Source organism: Vipera ursinii (assembly GCF_947247035.1).
Source record: "Vipera ursinii genome assembly, chromosome: 1".
NCBI lineage: Eukaryota > Metazoa > Chordata > Lepidosauria > Squamata > Viperidae > Vipera > Vipera ursinii.
In genome coordinates, this window is record NC_139512.1 from 257,765,408 (window position 1) to 257,788,086 (window position 22,679).

The window sequence follows — 22,679 nt, forward strand, 5'->3', positions numbered from 1 at the left end:
TATGTCTAAATAGAGACATGAGGAAATATTTACACATTGGATTTTGATTTGAAGCAGCTGTAATGTGGACTGAAGTTTGGTCAGGAATCAAATGATGAGGCAAGGCAAAACAGTAAATTAGTCTTTTAATATGTTTAGCTTGTTCACACAATATACCAAGCTATTATGTGGTATGTCTGCTTTTGCCTTAGTATGATGTGGGAATCCAGCAAATTGTGGCTGATTGGTACAGTGTATGAAACAAGTTGTTGGTTTCCTAATGGGACAATGCTGCAATTTGTCTACTCAAAGCAAATTATTTCTATGAAGATCATTGCCAAAAAAAGTTGGTACCAATGTACCAACTTGAAAACCACAAAGGAAGTACATTTTGCACAAGATTTGCAAATTGTTAATCTTAAAGGTAACTTTTTGTCAATAACAAGTATGAGAGATCACTTTAAATATTCTAAATCCAGTGACTAGAAAGGTTTTTTGTTTATCATGTTTAACACAGGGTCACAAAACATGCAAATATTTTATAGACCTCTATAAAATACCTCCTTATCTTTCTTCCCAGCTCATTTTGTAGTCACTGTCACATTTAACCAAAACAGAAAATTGTGGTAGTAGAACTGTTTGCTGATTAAATGCCAGACAATAAATCAGATTAATGTCCCAGCCAACCAAAATAAAAGTTCTTTATCATTTGCTCCTCGGAAAGCCTGCTGATTTTCCAACCTAGTCAAATTAAGAAGTTATCTTTTCGGTCTCTCCCATCATCTCTTTAGCAAACAAAAGCTGTTGTCTACCAGTCACTAAGAACTGCCCTATGCAACATTTTCCTTAGGCTGCAAAAAAGCTTTCATACCTTCTTTCTACAAAACCATCCTGCATAAGTGATGCTTGAACTTCACATTCTATAATATATGTATTAGAGCTTATGTGGGTTCCTTATGAATGCTAATTTAATGCTCTTTGGAATGGTTTAATGGCTTGGAATAGTCTCTAATGGTTCTATGCCAGGGGTCCCCAACCTGTGGATCAGAACCGGTCCGTGGTATGCCAGCAACCGGTCTGTACAAAAAAGCAAAGCCCCATCTGTGAGATGCAGGCAGCACACAAAAATCACACACTCTCCGGTCCATGGAAAAACCTCTCTCCATGGAACCGGTCCTTGGTGCCCAAAAGGTTGGGGACCTCTGTTCTATGCTATAGAGAGACCTGATTTAAACCAGGAAAGAGAGCTAGCCATGTATTGTTAGTTCTGTCAATGTTTGATACAATCAAAAAGTACTTTATTGGCATGTGATTTTTACTGTTTCTATTGTGATATTTTTACTATTTTTACTATGTCTGAAGACTTGTGCAAGAAATCTGTATCTATTGCCCTAACTAGACAACATTCTCAGGATGGGTACAGACAACTGTAGTTCTGGCTGTTTGTGCAAGATAACACCCCTTGGGAGAGTGGTGCATCCTTTTGTCCATTTCATTCTGGTTTTGGCAGTATTATATGCTATGGTGGTAACTGGTCCAGCCATAACAGTCATAACTGAAGAATTATCCAAATTTCATGAATGTCTATGATTATGATATGAGTTAATATATACTGAAATTGAAGCTTAAATGGCTATTGTGTATTCTTTATTGGCCAAATGTGATTGGACACACAAGGAATTTGTCTCCAGTTCATAAGCTCTCAGGGTACATGCAAGCAACAAGTGATAAATCATGATCATAATCATAAAATACAATCATCATAAATCATAAGATACAACACTCAGTGATAGTCATAGGATACTAAATAAGCAATCAACATAAATCATAAGATACAAAGTTATAGTCATAAGAAGCTAAAGAAATGAAGCTATAGGAAAGATGAGAAGGATAATAGTAATACAGCCCTGCTAGGTGGTTTGACATCCCAGGGGCATAAGACAGTGTTGTAGGAATTAGTTCTTTAGCAGAGTGATGCATGAGGGGAAAAACTTGTGTCTAGTTGTTTTGGTGTGCTATGCCCTATAGTGTTGTCTTGAGAGAAGAAGTTGAAACAGTCTGTGTCCAGGATGTGAAGGGTCTATAGATATTTTCACAGCCCTCTTTCTGGCTTGTGCAGTATACAGGTCCTCAATGGAAGGCAGCCTGCTTGCAGTTGTTTTCTCTGCAGTTCTAACTATCCACTGTGTCTGTGTCTGTATCTGTCTTGTTTGGTTGCAGTGCCAAACAGACAGTTATAGAGTGCAAATGACAGACATAATAATGATAATGATAATGATAATTGTTAAGTAGTAGCTGCCGTGTGGACACAATGAAGAGACTAGGTACATGACTGTTCCGTTTATTGATTACATAATGGAAGCCCTAATCCTACCCTCATTCCCACCTTATATACTACTGATGCCCCACCAGCTAACCAACTCGATTGCTCTAATTTCCCGCCTGTCAGGTAACACCCAACCCGGTGTCGTATTTTTCCCGCCAGACAGATTTACCTATCACATCACGTGAATGATGATGTCCATGATGTTAGGTTGGCTGTGCCAGTCAAGCATCCTACATACACAACAATAATGATAATGAGAAGAAGAAAGAAGAAGAAGAAGAAGAAGAAGAAGAAGAAGAAGAAGAAGAAGAAGAAGAAGAAGAAGAAGAAGAAGAAGAAGAAGAAGAAGAAAGTTGGAAGGGACCTTGGAGGTCTTCTAGTCCAACCCCCTGCTCAGGAAGGAAACCCTATACCATTTCAGGCAAATGGCTGTCAAGTCTCCTTAAAAACTTCCAGTGTTGGAGCATTCACCACTTCTGGAGGCAGGTTGTTCCACTGGTTAATTGTTCTGTCAGGAAGTTTCTCTTTAGTTCTAGGTTGCTTCTCTCCTTGACTAGTTTCCATCCGTTGCTTCTTGTCCTGCTTTCAGGTGCTTTGGAGAATAGCTTGACTCCCTCTTCTTTGTGGCAGCCCCTGAGATATTGGAACACTGCTATCATGTCACCCCTCACCCTTCTCTTCATTAAACTACACATACCCAATTCCAGCAACTGTTCCCTATATGTTTTAGCCTCCAGTCCCCCAATCATCTTTGTTGCCCTTCTCTGTACCCTTTCTAGAATCTCAACATCTTTTTTACATTGTGGTGACCAAAACTGGATGCAGTATTCCAGGTGTGGCCTTACCAAGGCATTTTAAAGTGGTATTGGTACTTCACTTGATCTTGATTCTATTCCTCTGTTAATGCAGCCTAGCACTGTGTTGGCTTTTTTGGCAGCTGCAACACACTGCTGGCTCATATTGAAGAGATTGTCTACTAGGACTGCAAGATCCCTCTCACAGTTACTACTGTTGAGCAAGGTACCACCTATACTATACCTGTGCATTTGATTTTTCCTGCCTAAATGTAGAACCTTACTTTTTTTCACCATTGAATTTCATTTTGTTAGATAGTGCCCAGTGTTCAAGTCTGTCCAGATCCTCCTGTGTTTTACACCTATCTTCTGGAGTATTGGCTATTCCTGCCACCTTGGTGTCGTCTGCAAATTTGATGAGTTCCCCATCCCCTCATCCAAATCGTTGATGAAGATGTTGAAGAGCACTGGGCCCAGAACAGAGCCCTGGGGCACTCCACTACACACTTCCTTCCATGTAGATGCAGTTCCATTGAGGACCACATGCTGAGTACGGCCTGTCAGCCAGCTACGAATCCATCTGGTGGTGATGGTATCTAACCCACATTTTTCTATGTTATCAAGTAGTAGGTTGTGATCAACTTTATCAAATGCCTTACTGAAGTCCAAGTAAATTATATCTACAGCATTCCTCTGGTCCACTAATTTTGTCACTTGGTCAAAGAATGTAATAAGGTTTGACTGGCATGATCTGTTTTTGACAAACCCATGTTGACTTTTAGTGATGACTTTGTTTGCATCAAGGTGTTCGCTGATTTGTTGTTTGATTATCTTTTCCAGAATCTTCCCAGGTATTGAGGTCAGGCTGATAGGTCTGTAGTTTCCTGGATCTATGTTTTCCCTTTTTTTAATATGGGAACTACATCAGCTCTCTTCCAGTCCTCTAGTAGTTCCCCAGTGCTCCAGGATCTTTGAAAAATATAGTTCAGTGGTTCTGAGATCACGTCTGCCAGTTCCTTGAGAACTTTGGGGTGTAATCCATCTGGTTCTGGTGATTTGAACTCGTCTAGGCTGGACAGGTGTTCACTTACCATTTTCTTGCCTATCTTAACTTGTGTTTCTATTCTGTTTTTTATGGCACTGGTTTTGGTAGGTTGGACTGTTTTTTCCCTTTGTGTAAAGACAGATGCAAAAAACGAGTTAAATAGTTCTGCTTTCTCCCTGTTGCTTGTCACCTTCTTGCCTTTTTCCCCCACTAATGGACCAATCATTTCCTTAACCTTTTTCTTGTTTTTTATATGTTGAAAGAAGCTTTTTTTGTTATTTTTGACTTTGGTCGCAAGCCTTAGTTCATTTTGAGCCTTAGCTTCCCTCACTTCATCTTTGCAGGCACGGGCTATTTGCTGATATTCTGCCTTAGTTATGTGCCCCTCTTTCCACTTCTTATACTTGTCATTTTCATCTTTTATCTTTTACAATTCCTTTGTAAAACTGTATCAGCAGCTCCATGGGCAATCTGAGCTTTCTAAGTTGGCGCAGGAAGATCATTCTTTGTTGTGCTTTTTTGATGACGTTTTTGATGTTAGGTGTCCATTTTAAGTCCTGAGATATTATAAAAACTAGAAATATGAAGATCTTTACTGATACTAATAGTTATATGAATTCAATTTAAGGATATATATATTGCAGACTAGATTTTGTTCTAATCAAACAAATGAGATTTGGTCTCTCCATGTCTCCAGGATGAATGTAAATATGCTATAAATGCTTTATAATGTAATATAGTAATTAAATTGTTAAATCAGGATTGGGGAAATGGAGATTCAACACTGGAAGTTTTTAAGAAGAGACTGGAGAACCATTTGTCTGAAATGGCATAGGGTTTCCTGCCTGAGTAGGGGGTTGGACTAGAAAATCTCCAAGGTCCTTTCCTCCTCCTCCTCCTTCCTTATCATCATCATCATTTGATTCAAACTTATCCTCCCATGGAAAATCATTGTTGGGTCAATCTCTGATTTTCAATCCAATCTCCCCTACAGAGTTATTTTAGAGCTAAATTAAGATAAACCTTGAGCAATTCTGGTGAAAGATGTGGTGGTGATGGTGGCAGTGATGATGATGATGATGATGATAGGATGGAGAAAGAGGAGAAACAACTGCTTTATTTTACTTCTCTCGTCTCCTGATTTTTGCAGCATCTCACCTGATAATGAGTTCTGGAGATTCAGGCATTTTGATTTGTTCTAATAAATTAATCTCCCATCATGGATTTGGGCCATTTGAATACAGTAAATTCTGCTCCGGGAACTGTATCCTCTATTCCCATTGTTTTGATCAACAGGATTCTATGCCAGTATACTGAAGAGTATATTTCACAAAATTCAATTGTACATATTTTCAGTTATGCTTAGAATTGTTATAAAGATATGCCTCTAGAGGGCCCCAGTTTGCCATGGAACTACAGTAGCAGGATACCCCAGTTTATTTCCTGACAATATATGCCTATTCTGTGGAAGCAGATGATTGCTGATAGAATTAGTTCTGGCTTTTCTCTTCAGATTGATGACATTTATTGAGAGAGACTGACTGGTCCAAGGCCACCCTCCAGGCATTCATGCCTAAAGCAAGATTAAAACTCATGATCTTCAGCTTGCTTTAATGGTTAAGGGACCAGGTTAGAAACCATGAGACAATAACGTCTAATCCTGCTTTAGTCATGAAAGCCAGCTGGGTGATTTAGGCCAGTCACACTTTCTCAGACCAACTCACCTCACAGGGTTGATGTGTGGGGAAAATAGGAGGAGGAAGGGGTGCTGGAAAATATTTGCTGCCTTGAGCTATTTGTAAAAATAATGAAGGCAGGATACCAACAAATAAATCTACTTTCCTTCCAGAAAACCTTGAAATATTGAAACACTGTGACAATTTAATAAGGGTTCTTCTACCTGAATATGATTTTGAAAGTTTTTTGTAAAGAAATAAGAGAACCTGGTATACAAACCAATTTGATTTTGGTTTTCCCCCCTTCCTTTACTAGTTTACAGAGGTTGACTTTGGATGGAAATAACACAGAATCTGTCTCTCAGTCATTACACCTTCCACACCTAAACTATCTTAGCATGGAGAATGGAACAGTGCAATGTTTTTATTTATTTATTTATTATTTATTATTGGGACTTATATGCCGCCCTATCTCCCGAAGGACTCAGGGCGGCTAACAACAATAACATACAATAAATACATAATATTTATTACAGAAGCTTGTTCATGTATTTTTATAATTTGTTGTTTCTTAATTTAAATGGTAATCTATTCCTTCTGATCTGCTAATATCAGGGGTGTGAAACTGCTGGCCTGCGGGGCTAGTTGCATCATGCAGAGGCCGTGCCCATGCCAGCTCCAGAAATGAGAAAAAAAGTCATGATACATCACGACATGTCATGTGATGCGGCGAGTTTGACCAACTGTGTGCTAATACTATATTGTCATTGAAGCTGTAAAGGAACCAGCTGAAAGTGGTAAAATTTGGAGATGTGGAAAAATTTGTCACAGGTCTGAAAACCAGCTTTCACCAGTTGGTATGCAGCTTTCTTTCAGGCTTAACGAGGATGGTCCTGTCAAAAAACAAACTCCAAACAGTCTCACTCAGATTGCCAGAAAATTGATTTCACAAACAATCTGAGAGCATTAGTGCACAAGAATGTTAGAATCTATGAAATTTCAACCATCTGTTCCTTGACAATTGTATCGTCACTACATTTGAAGATGGAGTGCTTCAAAAAAATGTACACTATGGTCTAATTTAGCAGGTAAACAAAATCAGCTTCATTCTATTCCATTAAAGTAAGTGACTAAGAAACATAATTTGTCAGGGACTTGGAATTAAAAAACATAAGTTGAATTTCATTGTGGAATCAGGAAATATATTATCTGTGCAATAAAGAGAGTATATTTTCTGTAATATAAATACATTCAATTTCAGGATTGAAGAAATTAGTTTGGTTTCTAAAAGAAAAAGAAAAGTGTGCTGCCAAAGGCTGAGTTGCTGTAATCTCATTCATACTACATCATGAAATTTTAGAAACGGCTCAAATTACAACGTTGTTTAATTTGCAGCTAGGAAGCTAAGTGGGTGGCATGTTACTTATTTCTCATTGTAATGATAGGTTATTGTGTGGATAAATAGTTGGTTTGCTGAAAGCAGTTATAGAAGCGATAAACAATATTTTTCTTTACTTTTTTCTTCATAGTCCCACATGCTCTAATCAGCCTGGACTTAAAAAGAAATAATGTATGAAGTATTAAAGAAAAAGAATTAGCAAATTAAAAAGGTCTAAAGGTATTATATCTAGAGAACAATTAGCTATCCACTCTTAGTTACAATTTCCTAACATTCTTTGTCTCAGATACTTGATGACAATCCATGGTGTTCTACTTAGGAACTTCTTCAAACCAGAAGTGTGCTCACCACCAAAGGCACAGAGGTAGAAAGCCATGATGAAAGCTGTATGTCTTCAACAATGATCTTGCATTTATATATACATAAAATCTTTATTAATTATCCTATATGCTGCATTGATGGGTTACCAATATTTATCAAAATATATATGTATAGTACTGTGTACGAATGTGTGAAAGGACCAGTGGTGGGATTCAGCCGGTTTGCACCACTTCGGCAGAACCGGTAGCTAATTTTTTGTTGTCCAAGCCCAAAATGGACTTCCGGAACCAGCATCCACACAGAGAACTGGTTGTTCACATATTTGAATCCCACCACTGGAAAGGACCCAAAGGTCCTTTCTAAGAAGGATCTTTCTATACATTTGTGGAATATGTGAGAAATAAGGATGCAAATAAACAGACGTCTGCAGCCCACAAATAATGTTTTAGTTCAGTGCATATTTAGTTCAGTGCATTTTCACTCCTACAGTTCACCTTCACTCCTGGTTACGCAATAAGCCATTATAGGAGGTTTTTATCCAATTGATCTCCACAACTGGCTATCCAGTTTGAGCAAACAAAGGAACCAGTCGCAAGATTTGATTTGTTTCACTATCACGCACATGGTGACCAAGACGGCGGAACTTTTAACAACTCACAAACCTCCGCCACTAGATGTCGCAATATAACATTAAATCCGTCTGTAGCTGCAAAAGGACATCCTTAGGGCTTCCCTCTTCGTCAATTTCCTTCGGGCCACGTCATTTGCTCTATCAATGCGGAAATGACCTAGTCCCGTTGCTTCGACCAATGAGCGGCAGCTGCGTAGGCTAGAGGGGGAAAGGTCAGCGCAGGTCTAGAGATGGTTGCACTAGCGAAAGTTGCCGGGCAGATAAAACCGTCTCCGTGAGGCAAAGGGAGGCGAGATGGTGCGTTCTCCGCGGTGCGGCTGATTTCCCCCCCCCCTCCTTTAACCGACTCAACCGACGATCCCCGCTCTGCTCCTCTCGCGTCTCCCTCCGTCCAGACCAATGAGCGTCGCGTACGAGCTGCTGTGGCGTTTGCTGCACGCCCTGTTCAGCGTCCAGCGCGCGCTGGTCGCCTGGGGCCGCGGTTGGTTCGGAGGTCGCGGCTCGTGGCTCAACCGTTGGCGGCGGCGCGCGGCTACGGCCGCCACCGCCGCCTCGCGGGCCCTGTTAGCTCCGGCGGCGGCCGCGAATCCTTTCGCCTTCCACAAGCCGGCGGCGGTGGGGCGGAAAGTGGTGGGCGCCGGTGGCCGGTGGCGGAGGGATGCCAAATCTCTGCAGAAACTGCCGGGCCACGTAGGGCTGGTGGTGACCGAGGAGGAGCAGAGCTACGCCGATGTGGCCAGCTTAGTGGTGTGGTGCATGGCGGTGGGCATCTCCTATGTCAGCGTCTACGACCACGAAGGTAAGTCACCTGTCACAGCCAAGTTGCTCTCACCCTTTTCCCGCCGGGGCCGTTTTAACCTCGTCTCGATAGCGGGGTCGACTTTGAACGTCCTACCGGTAGATGCTTTTTTTCCTTTTTTTTTTCGCCCTGCCTGCCGTCGCTCCCAGTTACAGGTAGTCCTCGACTTAACAAGAGTTTAGTTACAGCAGCGCCGAATGACCATTTTTCACACTTAACAGCCATTGCGGGCATCCCCGTGGTCACGTGATCAAAATTCAGATATTTGGCAACTGATTCGTATTTATGACTGGTTTGCAGTGTCCCAGAGCTATGTTGCCACCAGCAAAGTCAATGAAGAAACCAGATTCACTTAATTACTTACTTACTTAATTACTTACTAATTAATTAATTAATTATTGGGACTTATATGCCGCCCTATCTCCCAAAGGACTCAGGGCGGCTAACAACAATAAAATACAATAATACAAAAGTTAAAAAGAAATTAAATTAATAGCCCCAGTAGAACAAATTAAAATTAAGTTAAAAATTAAAAACATAATTAAAGTCCCTGTCAGTCCAGGTCAGCCTGATGGAAAAGGAGTGTTTTGAGGCCTCGGCGAAAGGACTTAACAACAGTGTTACTAACTTAACAACTGCAATGATTCACTTGACAACTGTGGCAAGAAAGGTCATAAAATGGGGTCAAAATTCACTTCACGGATGTCTCAGCAACAGAAATTTTGGGCTCAGTTGTAATTAAGTCGAGAAAAAAAACTATATTAAATGCCAGCTAAGGCAACTAAGGTTTGTTGAAACAGGGAGCGGCTTTATTACAGGGTATGTTTTCCTTACCTAGCGTGAGCTCAGTACTAGTGAGTTTGGCTGATAGAGAAAAATATAAACAGTAGAAAGTTAAGAGGTGAAGGTCAATAAAAGAACTATTTTCAAGAAGTTCATTGGTTTTGTTATTTAGCTATTATTCAATTATGGAACTACCTGACTCAAGATGGACTCTGAGCAGTTTTTTTCTGAATCTTTTTATTAGTGCCTACTGAATGCAATTAGTTTAATCCCTATACTTTATTTTACTTCTCTTACTGCCGTTTAGAACATTTTATTAATTTTTTAAAAACAAAAGAACCCATAATAACTAACACAAATTAATCAAGAATAATTGTTTTGAACAACTGTTTGAAAAAATATTTTTTGCAAATATTAGTGCTATACACCCTATTTTTAGATTCCAATAAATATCTGCCGATGTTCATTTTAGCAGACATATTATTGTATATATTCCCAGAACCACCCACTCTTTTGCCACCATACCAGGATCTATTTGTTCAGGAATAATGGGATGGCCTCAGATTCTCCATCTCTCAGATACAGATTTTTTTTCTTTTGCCTGGTAATACATATTTAATTGATTAGTCTAGAAATGGTATTGACACAAGGATCCAGAATGTTTCAGCAACTGTATCATGGTGATCTGAGTGTTGTGCTTGATCCCAGGATTTTTCAAATTGTTTTTTGAACCCTAGGGATCTGCGAAGCAGGAGCAGAATGGTATTTACAGTCCCTTAAGCTCTCAGAGCAGAGGTATAGGTTCCTGACAGTAATATAATACCTATACCTCTCTGCTCTCAAACTGTCATGTTCTGATTTTTGCAGTTTTACTTACTTACCCTTCTCCTTTATTATCCAATAAGTATCAAAACAGTAACCCTATTTGATTCTACATAATGCCAAAAACTGAAAATGTATATTGAAGTTTTTAGTAAATGCTTATTATCTTAATGTTTTGCTTCTTTTCAAAGGAAATTAGAATTTTTCAGCCATTGTAATACCTCCTATGATTCCCATTGTTCAATACTATGTATCATCTCCACTCCACAAATATTATTAATTACTGTGTGTGGTTGATAAATTGGCGATAAATTGGCACTGCTTCAGCTAGCCAAAGTAATTTCAAAGTGATTTGTCTGAAATTATGATATTTAAAATATTATATTTGTTCTTTTTAATTCATGAAAACTGATAAGAAAATGCCATGTATTTTGTTTTACATTCTAAGAAATTAGTCTCATTTGCCAAAAGCAGCAATATCTGATTCAGTCCTGTATGGGCTTAATGTCACTTTATTTGTTATTAAGATTCATGTGACTATGTGACTAAGATTAACATGCTCATATGTCATATAATGAATTGAAATAAAATCTTATTATTTAAATGCATTGCAAGTAGTCCTTAATTAGCAAGCACAATTGAAACTGGCAACTTGATCATTAAGTGATTGCTAAGTAAAACCATGACTGTGAAGACAATCTTCCTTCAGCTTTCCTTTGCAAAGGTTGTAAATACTAGGATTGTTGTAAAGTTATTTTTTCATCACTGTCATAAGTGCAGCCATTTGCTAAATGAGGACTACATGTAAAGACTGGGATCACATTTTATCAACAGCATTTTAATAGGATCAACCTATATGATGAAGTTGACACCCAAGTAAAGAAACTAAAAGCTTGTTTAGATTAAATAATATACCATAAAAAACATGATTGGAGAAACTCTGACTTGATGGTGGACAACATATATCCAATTTAAAATAAACTTATTACTTTAGGAGAAGAAGGCCAATGTTGTATTTAGCACCTTTAAGATATAAGTGGGCAATTACAATCATGGTGGAATGGAAAACTTTAGACAGCCAGAATTTATTAAAGTATATGTGAGAAAATGAAGTCTTGAAGAATAGCTTCAGTTCAGTAAAAATTTAATTACATGACTACAGCTCTTAAATATGAGTCACAATGTTAAGTCCAAATGGGATAATTTGAAAATTGCTCAATTTGTTAAGGAATAATTACATGCATATTAAAAATGGACCATCACTAAACAGATAACTAAGAAACATATTTGCATTTTCTGTTCAATAATGAGCCTATTTAATACACAGACGCATGGCAAAAAATGCAAAGGGTTAGACTAGGATGGGTGTCAAACTGCCAGCCCGCGGGCCGGTTGCATCATATTTATTTATTTATTTTATTTATATACCGCCCTTCTCCTGAAGGACTCAGGGCCACGTCCACCCCAGCTCTGGCAATGCAAGAAAAGTCGCGGTATGTCACAACACGTCATGTGATGTGGCAAGTTTGACACCCGTGGACTAGGAAGTTGAGAGTCTAATATAAATTTGGTTTATTTTTTGTCAAAGTTACTCAAAGATTGAAGAGTCTTGGCGACTCTTCCTATAATTGATGAAAATGTTTTCCTATTTCTCTTTTAATCTATGCAAATGTTTGTAAACAAGGGAAGTTGAAAACATTCTATGCTAAAAATGTTGAAAATAGATTCTATTCTAAAACAAAAAAGTAGTACAGGTAGTCCGCAACATACAATGTTTCATTTAGTACTGAAAAAAGTGACTTATGACCATTTATCACATTTATGACCATTGCAGCATCCCCATAGTCATGTGATCAAAATTCAGACTTTGACAACTGGCATATATTTATGGTAGTTGCAGGGTCCTGGGGTCATGTGCTCTTTTGCGACCTTCGGACAAGCAAAGTCAATGGGGAAGCCAGATTCACTTTAAAACTGGGTTACTAACTTAACAACTGCAGTGATTCACTTAACAACTTTGCCAAGAAAGGTCATAAAATGGCACAAAATTCACTCAATAACTGTCTCGCTTAGCAACAGAAATCTTGGGCTCAATTGTGCTCATAGGTTGAAGTAGTAAAATAAAACCAAATATTTTTGTATTAATACTGTATCTTACTGGGTAAGTTTTGAAATGAAAACTCTTATAAAAGGTGCTATAAGAAGTATGGAGAAACAACTAATTTGAGTATCAAAGTCTTAGGAATTTAAATTTTAGGGGATCAAGTAAATAATTGGAAGCAATGTTTTAATTTTGAATGTATGACAGCTTTTTAAAATAAAGTTGACAGGTTGCTCACTTGGATTTAGTAACCAATTTTAAAAAACTGCATAGAGTTTTTAGCTAGCTAGAACAAGAATTCTGAAGTAGTAACATATAGTCTGGTCAGAACTGAAATTGTGTATATGCTTACCCTGTATCTGTGTGCATGCGTGTGCACGTGTGTGCACACACGTTTCCAATCAGTTTCTTACTAGTTTTTTGACACTTGGGGCTAAATATGAATCAGTTGCCAAACATCTGAATTTTGATCACATGACCATGGGTGGCTGCAATGGTCCTAAGTGTGAAAAACAGTCCTAAGTCACTTTTTTCAGTGCCACTGTAACTTTGAATAGTCACTAAATGAACTGTTGTAAGTCGAGGACTATATGTATAGTGGCAGCAGTTGACATTCAGTGGAATGCTGCATCATACCTATGCTATATAGATATAATTGTCATTATTTGCAGATACATTTTTGGTTTTGGAAAAAACCAAACTTGAAAGGTACATGCCCAAATTAACTAGAAGCTCTATGTGATTTATAACATTTTATAATGCAAAGTCATTCTGTAGCTGCTCTTAATGGTTCAGACCAGTACCACTGGTATAATAGTGGTTCTTACCTGTATCGAAGAATGTGTGCTTGTTTTTTTGTTTCTCTTTAAAACAAAAGCCTAGTTATCTTTAATACCTTTTGCTGGGACGTTTGTGTTTGTATGTGTTTGTGGAGAGACAGATAACAGCTCAGGATAATCAAAATAACCTGTATCACATTATGAAATTAACTTTATAATTCACTAGCAGAAGAAATATAATATTAACTTTTATTTAAAAGCTCTGATTTTCCTGCTGCTAATAAGGCAGAAGCTGAAATTCAGCAGAGAAGTAGGTTATGATTTGTTTAAGAATAAGTCAGGTATCAGATTTGGACCTAATTATAAGGATTGTTTTTCCCATGCTGTTGATTACTGATTCATTTTCCTTTGTTGTGAGGAGCTATGTTATAATGACAGAGTGTAATACAGTAGAATATTCGTTCTAGAACAATTGCCAGGACTGTCCCAAATTCTGGCCTTTTTTGTGAATAATCTGTAACTAAAGGCATCTTGAGCTTATGTGTACCAAATAGCAACTCTTCCATGCCGCGTGTCTCAGCATCTGGCTGACTTTGGCTGTGGAAGCTATGCAGGTTTCAGCCTATTTAGTACTCAGATGAAAGATAAGCAGTGCAAGGGAGATAAGCTAACTGGATAGTTGAGAAAACATCCTGAAAGAAAACAGTGACAAACTATTGACATATCCCAGAAATCGTGAGAAGCTGAACTCAAATGAGATTTTAACTTTACTATATTGTGCAACTGATTAATTTCTGATATGGAATGAAGGAGTTTGTTTATAGGTAGAAGGGATGTCCCTAATTTTGTGGTTTTTGAAGTATATCTTTTTAAAATTCAATTAAAATTCATAGCAGTGTATACTTGTTCCTACTCTCTGTCCAATGGTTGAATATACAATTGTGTGCAGAAGATATATTTCAGGTCTGTCTGGTATTTAAACTCTCTTTTGATTGCAGAGTCAAATTTCATGGAAAATAATGGTTCCAAATCAGTGTCAGACATTTTATACAACTAGAAATCTATATGTACCTGAATTCAATTTTTGAATACTTTTCCTGGAGTACATCCCATACTGTTTTTAAGGACAGCAATTGGGAAAAAAGGGAATCTGCCTTGCAAATGGCCAACCAGTTATGTAATTTGGGATGGCTATTTAGAATATAGAATTTAGTCCCTGTTGTGCTATATCACTTACTTAGTATAGTCCAAAAGAGGTTTAGTTTGTTGATACTCTTATAATTAAATAAGCATTTATTATATATGTATTATGGCTACCTTTGCAAGATACAAGATCTCTGTATTACCCGAATCATAAGATTTTGAGTAGCTTATATAATTATAAAATCGCAAACTAATCTTAAAAGAATAAAAAAAGGAACTTGGCCTGTAATATGTTCAAAATGGGCAGTCACAATGAAAGCAAGTTATCTAGTCCCCCTCTCATCTTTACAGAGAGTGGGTATGCAGCATGCCATCATAATTCAAATGTGTAGAACAAATAGATTCTATCTACAGTAACCAGGACTAAGCCATGAAGAGCTTTAAAGGTGATAAGCATTTTGAATGAAATGTATAGAATGGAGAAGTATTGCTATGCTGAATCAACCTACTACACCAAGTAAAGTTTCTGAACATTCTTCCTGGGCAGCTCCAAGTAATCTAAATATCATTTCTGTAGCAAGGTAAAAAAAATTACCAGCACATGTTCTTTCTCCTCTTTCCCCAAGGTATTTTCAAAAGAAATAATACAAGACTGATGGATGAAATTTTAAAACAGCAGCAGGAATTGTTGAATCTTGACTGTTCCAAATATACAGTGAAATTTGCAAATCAGGAAAAAACAGATCAAGGTAAGATAATTTTTTAAAAACCCTGTATTGTTATTGAGGACTAAAATACATTGATTACACAAAACTAATCCACAAATACTGATTACTTCATTTCTTCAATGGGAAATTTCCATGGCCACAACTTCTTATATATCTGGCTGTATACAACTCAGTGGAATAAGATAGATGTATATAAACATGAATTAAGAAAATTTTGATTCTAAACTTCTACTGGCGTGTTATTATTTTAGCAAAGAATTAGGGATGTTCTACAAAGCATACTTTAGTAGGATTATTTAAGTAGCAGTGGCACCGAGACTTATACACCACTCCACAGTGCTTTAGTGCCGTCTCTAAGCAGTTTACAGAATCAGCCTATTGCCCCCAATAATCTGGGTCCTCATTTTACCAACCTCAAAGGGGTTGGAAGACTGAGTCAACCGTGAGCTAGTTAATACTGCATTCTAACCATTGTGCCACCACTGCTTACCAGTAGTAGGAACTTTGACAAATTGCAGAGTAATGGGGAAAATGTCATTTTAACTGGAGAATTGTAAGCCTCTACAGTAACTTTAGAAAAAACTGATTTCAAGCAACTGTTTCTGTTCTTCCACTTTCATTGTTTTATTTTAATTTCAACTGCAGTTTTAAATTGCCAATCTGTACTGAACGTGCTGTCCTCAGAGGATGGAAAAACAGATATCGTAAGAGCAGCTCAGAAATTTTGCCACTTAGTAGCACAAAAGCAAAAGAAATGCACAGATCTGGATATGAACATCTTGGAGAATTTATTAAGCAGTAAGTGTTAAAGCAAAATTTATTTACTTTTTTGAGTAGTTGTTGGAGTAAAATGGCTAATCTAACAGTAATATTTTTTAAAAAATATAATCAAACTCTTGGTGTAAATATCTGGATTACATATTCACTACAGGTAGTCCTCAACTTATTACCAGTTGTTTAGCGCTCTTTTGAAATTATGACAGACCCCCAAAAGGTGTTTATAAACCAATTTTGAAGTTACAATGGCTGCATGTTCCATCCACAGTGAGATGATCACCTTTTGGGTACTTGGCAATCGACTCAGCTTTATAGCTGTTTGCAGGGTCCCACCATTACATGCCCACAATTTTCAACGTTTTTTGCTGTTTTCCAGCAGAAAACACCAATTGCTATTATGGATTCCCTTAATGACTGTGGTCTTCGCTTAAAGATTACCATGCTTGGTTAATGACCACCTCAGAAAGTCTCATAAAGTCATGTCCAGTTACATAGTGACCTGCTTCACATCTTCAACAACTCATGACTGTAATTCCAGACAGTCGTAAGTCAAAGACTACCTGTATTCAGTCTCTAAATTCTATGGGGTTACTTTGTAGAAGATCTCCTTTTGAAATATGTCTTTGTAATTCTTGCTATGTAGGTGTACCTTGCCAAATAAGTGCAGTCATTATTTGTAGTGGTACATGGCTTCATGAAAGAAAATCCATTTAATTTGGAAAAAAATCACATTTGTCTTCAGGTTTATATGCAGGGGGTACCAAAAGCCAGATCCGATAAATTTATTTTATAAGTTATATTCAATTGGTTGCTGTTTCTTTTAAACGTTTCCTTACTCATTTGATGTTTGATTTTCAAATATCCCTAAATGTGGTAATATTTTCTTTAGAAAACAACAATAACATAAGATTGGCCTTTGCGGCCTGACATTTAGGAATAATCTACATATTAAATCTGTCGATCTGAGCATTTATCTTCCAATAATACTCAAAATTGCCCATTTCATTGCAGATACAGATACTTAAAAGCAGTGTTCTGAATGTGGAATTTATTTGTTTTGACCGAATTACTTACAAGCTGTTTAATGTTGTTTCAAAAATCCATGTGGGATAATTGACCCCCAGAATTTGCTTTTCTGTGAATATATTATTTGGCTACAGTGTATTCTGCTGACTAGGCTATTTCAACTCTATTCATTTATTTTTATTTATTTATTTATTTATTTTAATTCCATTTATATCCCGCCCTTCTCCGAAGACTCAGGGCGGCTTACAAGCTTAGCAGTAGCCTTCATTCTATATATATGCCTGCTTATTAGGGCTTTCACACACCCCCAAGCGGCATTATTACAAAGTCAGCTTAATTGCCCCCAACAATCTGGGTCCCCATTTTACCTACCTCGGAAGGATGGAAGGCTGAGTCAACCTTGAGCCTGGTGGGATGCGAACCTGCACTAATTGCAGGCAGCTGGTGTTACTTAAGGAGGCATTAGCCCACTGCTCATTCATGAATGTTATGGTGAACCTGTGTATACCCCTGATAAACTGGGTAGTCTTGATTCTGCAATATTATTGTGCCCTTTTTCTAGGTACTAATGGCTTTCCTGATCCTGACCTAATAGTAAAGTTTGGTCCTGTGGACAGTGTCCTGGGATTTCTTCCCTGGCAAATCAGATTGACAGAGATTGTGTAAGAACATATAATTCTTATGTATTTTCAGTAGTTTTGATTCTGATGTTCAATCTGATAGAAAAGTGTGGATATTGTAGTAAGTCAAACAAAGAAAACAGTTCTTTCCAATTATGTTGAGGGCTAAATAAGAAATGCATTAGAAATACACTGACAGTTTTTCTCTTGTACCCTTTTGCAAAGGAAGAGAGATCAAAATGCAGCTTCAGTGTTTCTTGTCATTCTCTCCAGATTGCAATAGGTCACTAATTTTCTTTACTAGACTAACAAAAATAGATGTGTTAAGCTCACATTGCTAAATTGTACTTTTAAACACTTCCCTCAAAAGTGGAAAAAAGGATTCAACTTCCTTGATATCACTCCCCATTCCTGCCCACTATCCAACACTGAAAGCATTAGGAAAAAAATGCTTCTTCCAGCCTCAAAGATTGCCAGCTGCAAAAAGAAAAATACAAATTCATGAACAGCTCAGATTAATAGTTTGCTTGCTGATACATACTTTATATTATTATTGACCCAGTGTATAATCATAAAAGATGGTAAAATTTCTTGATAATCAGTATAATGTAGGTTCTGTCACCTTGTTAATATTCTATTTGTCCTGTGGAATGACTTGCTCTCTATGACATGCCTGACCCACACAGACGCAATTTAGGAATCTTTAAGAATCCATCTTTTTATGTTTGCCTTTTCTAGCCATTAACTCCTTGTAATATTTTCTTTTATTCTATTTTTATGACTATAATAAACCATTGGATGTTTCTGAATTATGAGCAATGGTTTGAAAATTAGGGCTGTGTAATACTCTAGATTTAAAGGAAAAATTATTTCAATACTATTTGGATGTACACTTTCTTAAATCCAATGCATCTCTGCTTGATGTATTACAACAACAGCTGCACAAGCCCAGAAAAGATGCAATTTCTATAAGACATAGCTATACGAGTATCCCTAAATATTCCAGATATCTTTATCCCTCTGAATATGGATTGGGCTATCCACAACTAAAAAAAATACAAATAATAAAATCCTTTAAGTTGGCATCTTTAACTTTTAAATATTTAAAAGTTATAGATTTATTTAAACAGGTTGCAAACCTAATTAATAATTAATTAAAGCCAACAATGTCCAGAAGAATCTTGCGGTTCTTCATTTGTTGCAGAATAGCAAGCTTTGGATTAATAGTGAGTCTGATGAAAGCTATGATTCATCAATATCTGATGGGCTAGAGGTATCCCATCCTTGCAGTAAATTTCTTTTTTTCCTATTAGTGAATATATTTTCATCATTTGAGCAAATTCATGTTGAATCCGAACTCAATGTTCCATGGAGAAGAATATTCTTACCATGAGAGCGCATCTCTAACTATGCACTGTGTACTTTTGCACATAGGTACTACAAGTTGGGGAGATCTTGTGGAATCTTGCGTATTAAGAATAGATTCTTGTATAGCCAAGCAATATGCATCTGTTAGCATATTCCTCAGCTATAGAGTGGATAGAAAATTTGAAATATCCTTAAGTTCATCTATTATTATAAAATTTCTATGAATTGTCATATATCAATCGTTCAGAGCAAATTTTTAGGAAAGTGATAACAAACTTAAGTATTGTATGCATTCCCACTTATACTTAGTTTTCTTTCCAATTATTTTTTCTCAGTTCTTTGCCTTCACATGTGAATGTCAGCTATGATGAATTCTTCTCTGCCCTTTGTTACTATGCATCATGTGATCAGCGTGTTGGAAAATGATTTATTGCAGAATTCTATCAAGATTTCTCTGGAAAGGACCAAGGTCTCTGTTTACAAATAGCTGTGATGCATACAAGTCCAGTATATAATCTTTTAATTTATCAAATTCAATAAAGTGTCTTATTCTTTTTAGAATTTGTATGTGTGTGTACTCATAATCTATGAAGGTATGAGAAAGCAATGCTTTACTGCTGTCTAATAATGGTATATCATGAAAGTTGTAAAAATAGTTGTTTAAAGATTTCAGACTTATTTTTTTCAGTGATCAAATTCTTAATACTAGAAATGTTTACATGCAGTTATATATATATAAAAGTCAAAGTAGCACTGCAGTCAATAAAGTGCACATTCTCAGCTGAAGTCACCTCATGATTTTCTGAAATCATACTTTACATCTTCTTCACCAGACTTACACTTGACTTCCTAAGCCCTAGATTCTAGGAACACATTGTGAATTGATTATCTGCAAACATTTATAAAAGTATCTGACAGGGTGAGATTGGACAGAGGGAATAACTAATGTTAAAACTGATTAAGATTAAATCAGCAATTGAATTATGGGCCTTATAATTATGGACCATTCTTTCTGTCTTGGAGAGCTGAAGTTTAAATAGCATGGTGGATTGTGTGGAAGAATGGATGTGGGAATAATGGAGCATCCTCATGTAAACTGAAATTTTCCAAATACAACATGAACCATTGGACCTCTGTATTTTAGAATAGCATATTAACATCTCGGAGTGAAGGTAAGTTTTTTTTTAAAGGCTTGTATTTTCCTTTATGAAAAAGATTGACTCCATTTTCAACATGAATATCCACCATGTTATCTTCAGAAAACACTCAGTTTATGTCTGGCTAAGAAACAGTAGCACCAAACAGTGAAAGTGTTAATTCAATATGCACTGATAATTTTTTTTGAATTTTGACATTGTCAATACACTGTAACATGATTACTTGCATAAATGATTGCGGCAGTTATTGTGTGACAGTGTATTAATACAACAATACAACAAATGTATTTAGGCTAAAATTCATTTATTTGTCAGCTAATTTCCTGCAGCAACTTCGTAGTGCTGCTTAATATATATATAGTGTGAGATTTTTCTCCAAACCTCTAAATATATTCCTAAGTCCTTGTAAGTTTTTAAACAGACTGTCCAGTAAATACTCTGTTTCAACTGCATATTTTTAAGAATAGCAAAACCATTTTTATTATAATATTTTGGTTTAAAATGGAACAGAAACTTAAATCTATTTTGTGAATGGCTTTTTTGTAAATATCTCCAATTAGTCGAGTAAAATACTGCAGATGATAATAGTATTTTTCTCCTTTTTTAAATATCAAAGTGATACTTTATACATCTGTGACAAAATTATGGATTAATCGACCATGGGATGTTTTTTTTAAAGAATGCTTACTACTGTAAGCTTATGATATAAATGGGCATCAAGACAATATACATACCTCCTGGAATTTCAAAATCTATCTTCCAATTTCTGCTATAGTGATCATAAACGTGCAATATATTTCAGGAATGTTCATGCATTCATTTCTATAAAGTTGTTCAGGAAACTGCATTTTAATGAAGACAGGTTTTGGAACATATTCTACAGGAAATACTGAAAATTATGACTTGGTATATGTAAATTAATTGAAAGACCTAAAGAGAACTGACATCTAAATATCAGAGCTATGAGCTTAGCAAAGCAATTGTAGTGTAAGTTGTGAGAAACAAAATAGCAAATTTAAGATTCTTTCCCACTTTTGTACTTGATAGTTTTTTTGAATCTTCAGTTGCCAAAGAATAGTTTGAAGCACCACCTGCATTTTGTCTACCCTTGTGACAATCTTTGACAACAGACTACTGTATGTACCAAGCTCAGTAGAAAATATGAAGTTAGATGTGCCAAAACACTGTGCATATCCACAATTTATTCTTTGAATGTATATGATTGCAGTAAACTCTCCCATCTAAAGTTATGTGAGAAGGCATAGTCAGCAGCAGTGACAGACAAAGTATGTTTGGATACTTGTAAATAATATGTAAAGCAACTTTTTATTATGAACAATTGACTTACTGGATTTCATGACTGAGAGTAAAATAACAACCTGTAAATAAATATATCTTTTTACAGGCAGTGCTGTTGTACGAATATACGCATCTGTTTTACATGTAAAGTTCTCCCTAGTGCCTATGCATACTTAAAATGTGTGACAAAGTGTTCTAGAAAACAATTCTCAAAGGCTTTTTTGAAATCGTTCATTTAAAAAAACAGTATCTCTGGATATTATATTTTAAATTAGATCTAAATTCATCTTTGGGTGGACTGGAGAGACTGATTTGTAATCCCTTTTTGAAAGTTTAAAAAACTGTTTGCAGTTTAGGAATGCATGAAACACATTTTCTTTCTTTCCCAATCAGTTAAAGAGGATGTGGAAATATTTAATCGGTGTCTGGAAGTTATGATATGCTGGCTGCAAACATGCTGAAACAGATAAATCTGAGAAGTTATACTTTGTCACAAACCAGTCTAAGAAAGGCTGTTTCTTAAAAAAAATGGAGCTCAGATATCTAAAACATATAAGCTATAGGGTGGATTTATTCAATTAGGACCAGTGTTATTTCTTCATAAGTTCACTGTATTTTCAAAATAGCTGATAGTTATGGCAAATCACCATATGAGCCATGTTAAAACTTCAAATTGATATACAACACTAATAACAAAATGTGTTTCTATGCTTGCGATGCTCCCTACTAGATTCCCTGAACTACATTTTAATTTGATCCTTTTTGAGGAGCTACAGTGAAATAACTAGCTTTGTGTTGAAATCCAATTAAGTTGCAGTTCCCATTGCCTAATCCTTAAATAAAATGTGTCATGGTTCCTATTCCTCACTGCGATGTTCTATTCACACCATGTTTATGAAAACTTCCCAAAATACCGTTCTTTAAATATCTAAATATCTTAAATGACAATATCGCTGATTTTATTGTAACATGGCAATTGTATAAAATGTCTTCCCAATCTCAGGGTTTGTCTAAGTCAGGGGTGCCAAACTGCCAGCCCACGGACTGGATGTGTCACAATGAAACTCCGCCCACCCCATTGCCGGCAATGGGGAAAAAGCTCCAAT

General features: G+C 36.6%; 1 protein-coding gene and 1 pseudogene across 2 annotated transcripts in view; both read left to right on the forward strand.

Moving 5' to 3' along the window:
- The window catches only part of LOC310632763, a 13,217-nt pseudogene extending 5,630 nt beyond the window's left edge, over positions 1–7,587 (forward strand). Inside the window, exons 2-4 of the transcript in view lie at positions 5,962–6,233; positions 6,831–6,942; positions 7,506–7,587. The product of the transcript in view is annotated as an uncharacterized misc_RNA (transcript). The remainder of the gene's footprint in view (positions 1–5,961; positions 6,234–6,830; positions 6,943–7,505) is intronic.
- Positions 7,588–8,361: 774 nt separating this feature from the next.
- Positions 8,362–21,682, forward strand: NUS1 (NUS1 dehydrodolichyl diphosphate synthase subunit). Its single transcript, XM_083355671.1, has 5 exons — positions 8,362–8,970; positions 15,225–15,347; positions 15,972–16,124; positions 17,692–17,791; positions 19,453–21,682. The coding sequence occupies exons 1-5, from the start codon at positions 8,571–8,573 to the stop codon at positions 19,541–19,543; spliced, it is 867 nt and encodes a 288-aa protein (XP_083211797.1). The 5' UTR covers positions 8,362–8,570; the 3' UTR covers positions 19,544–21,682.
- Positions 21,683–22,679: the final 997 nt, after the last annotated feature.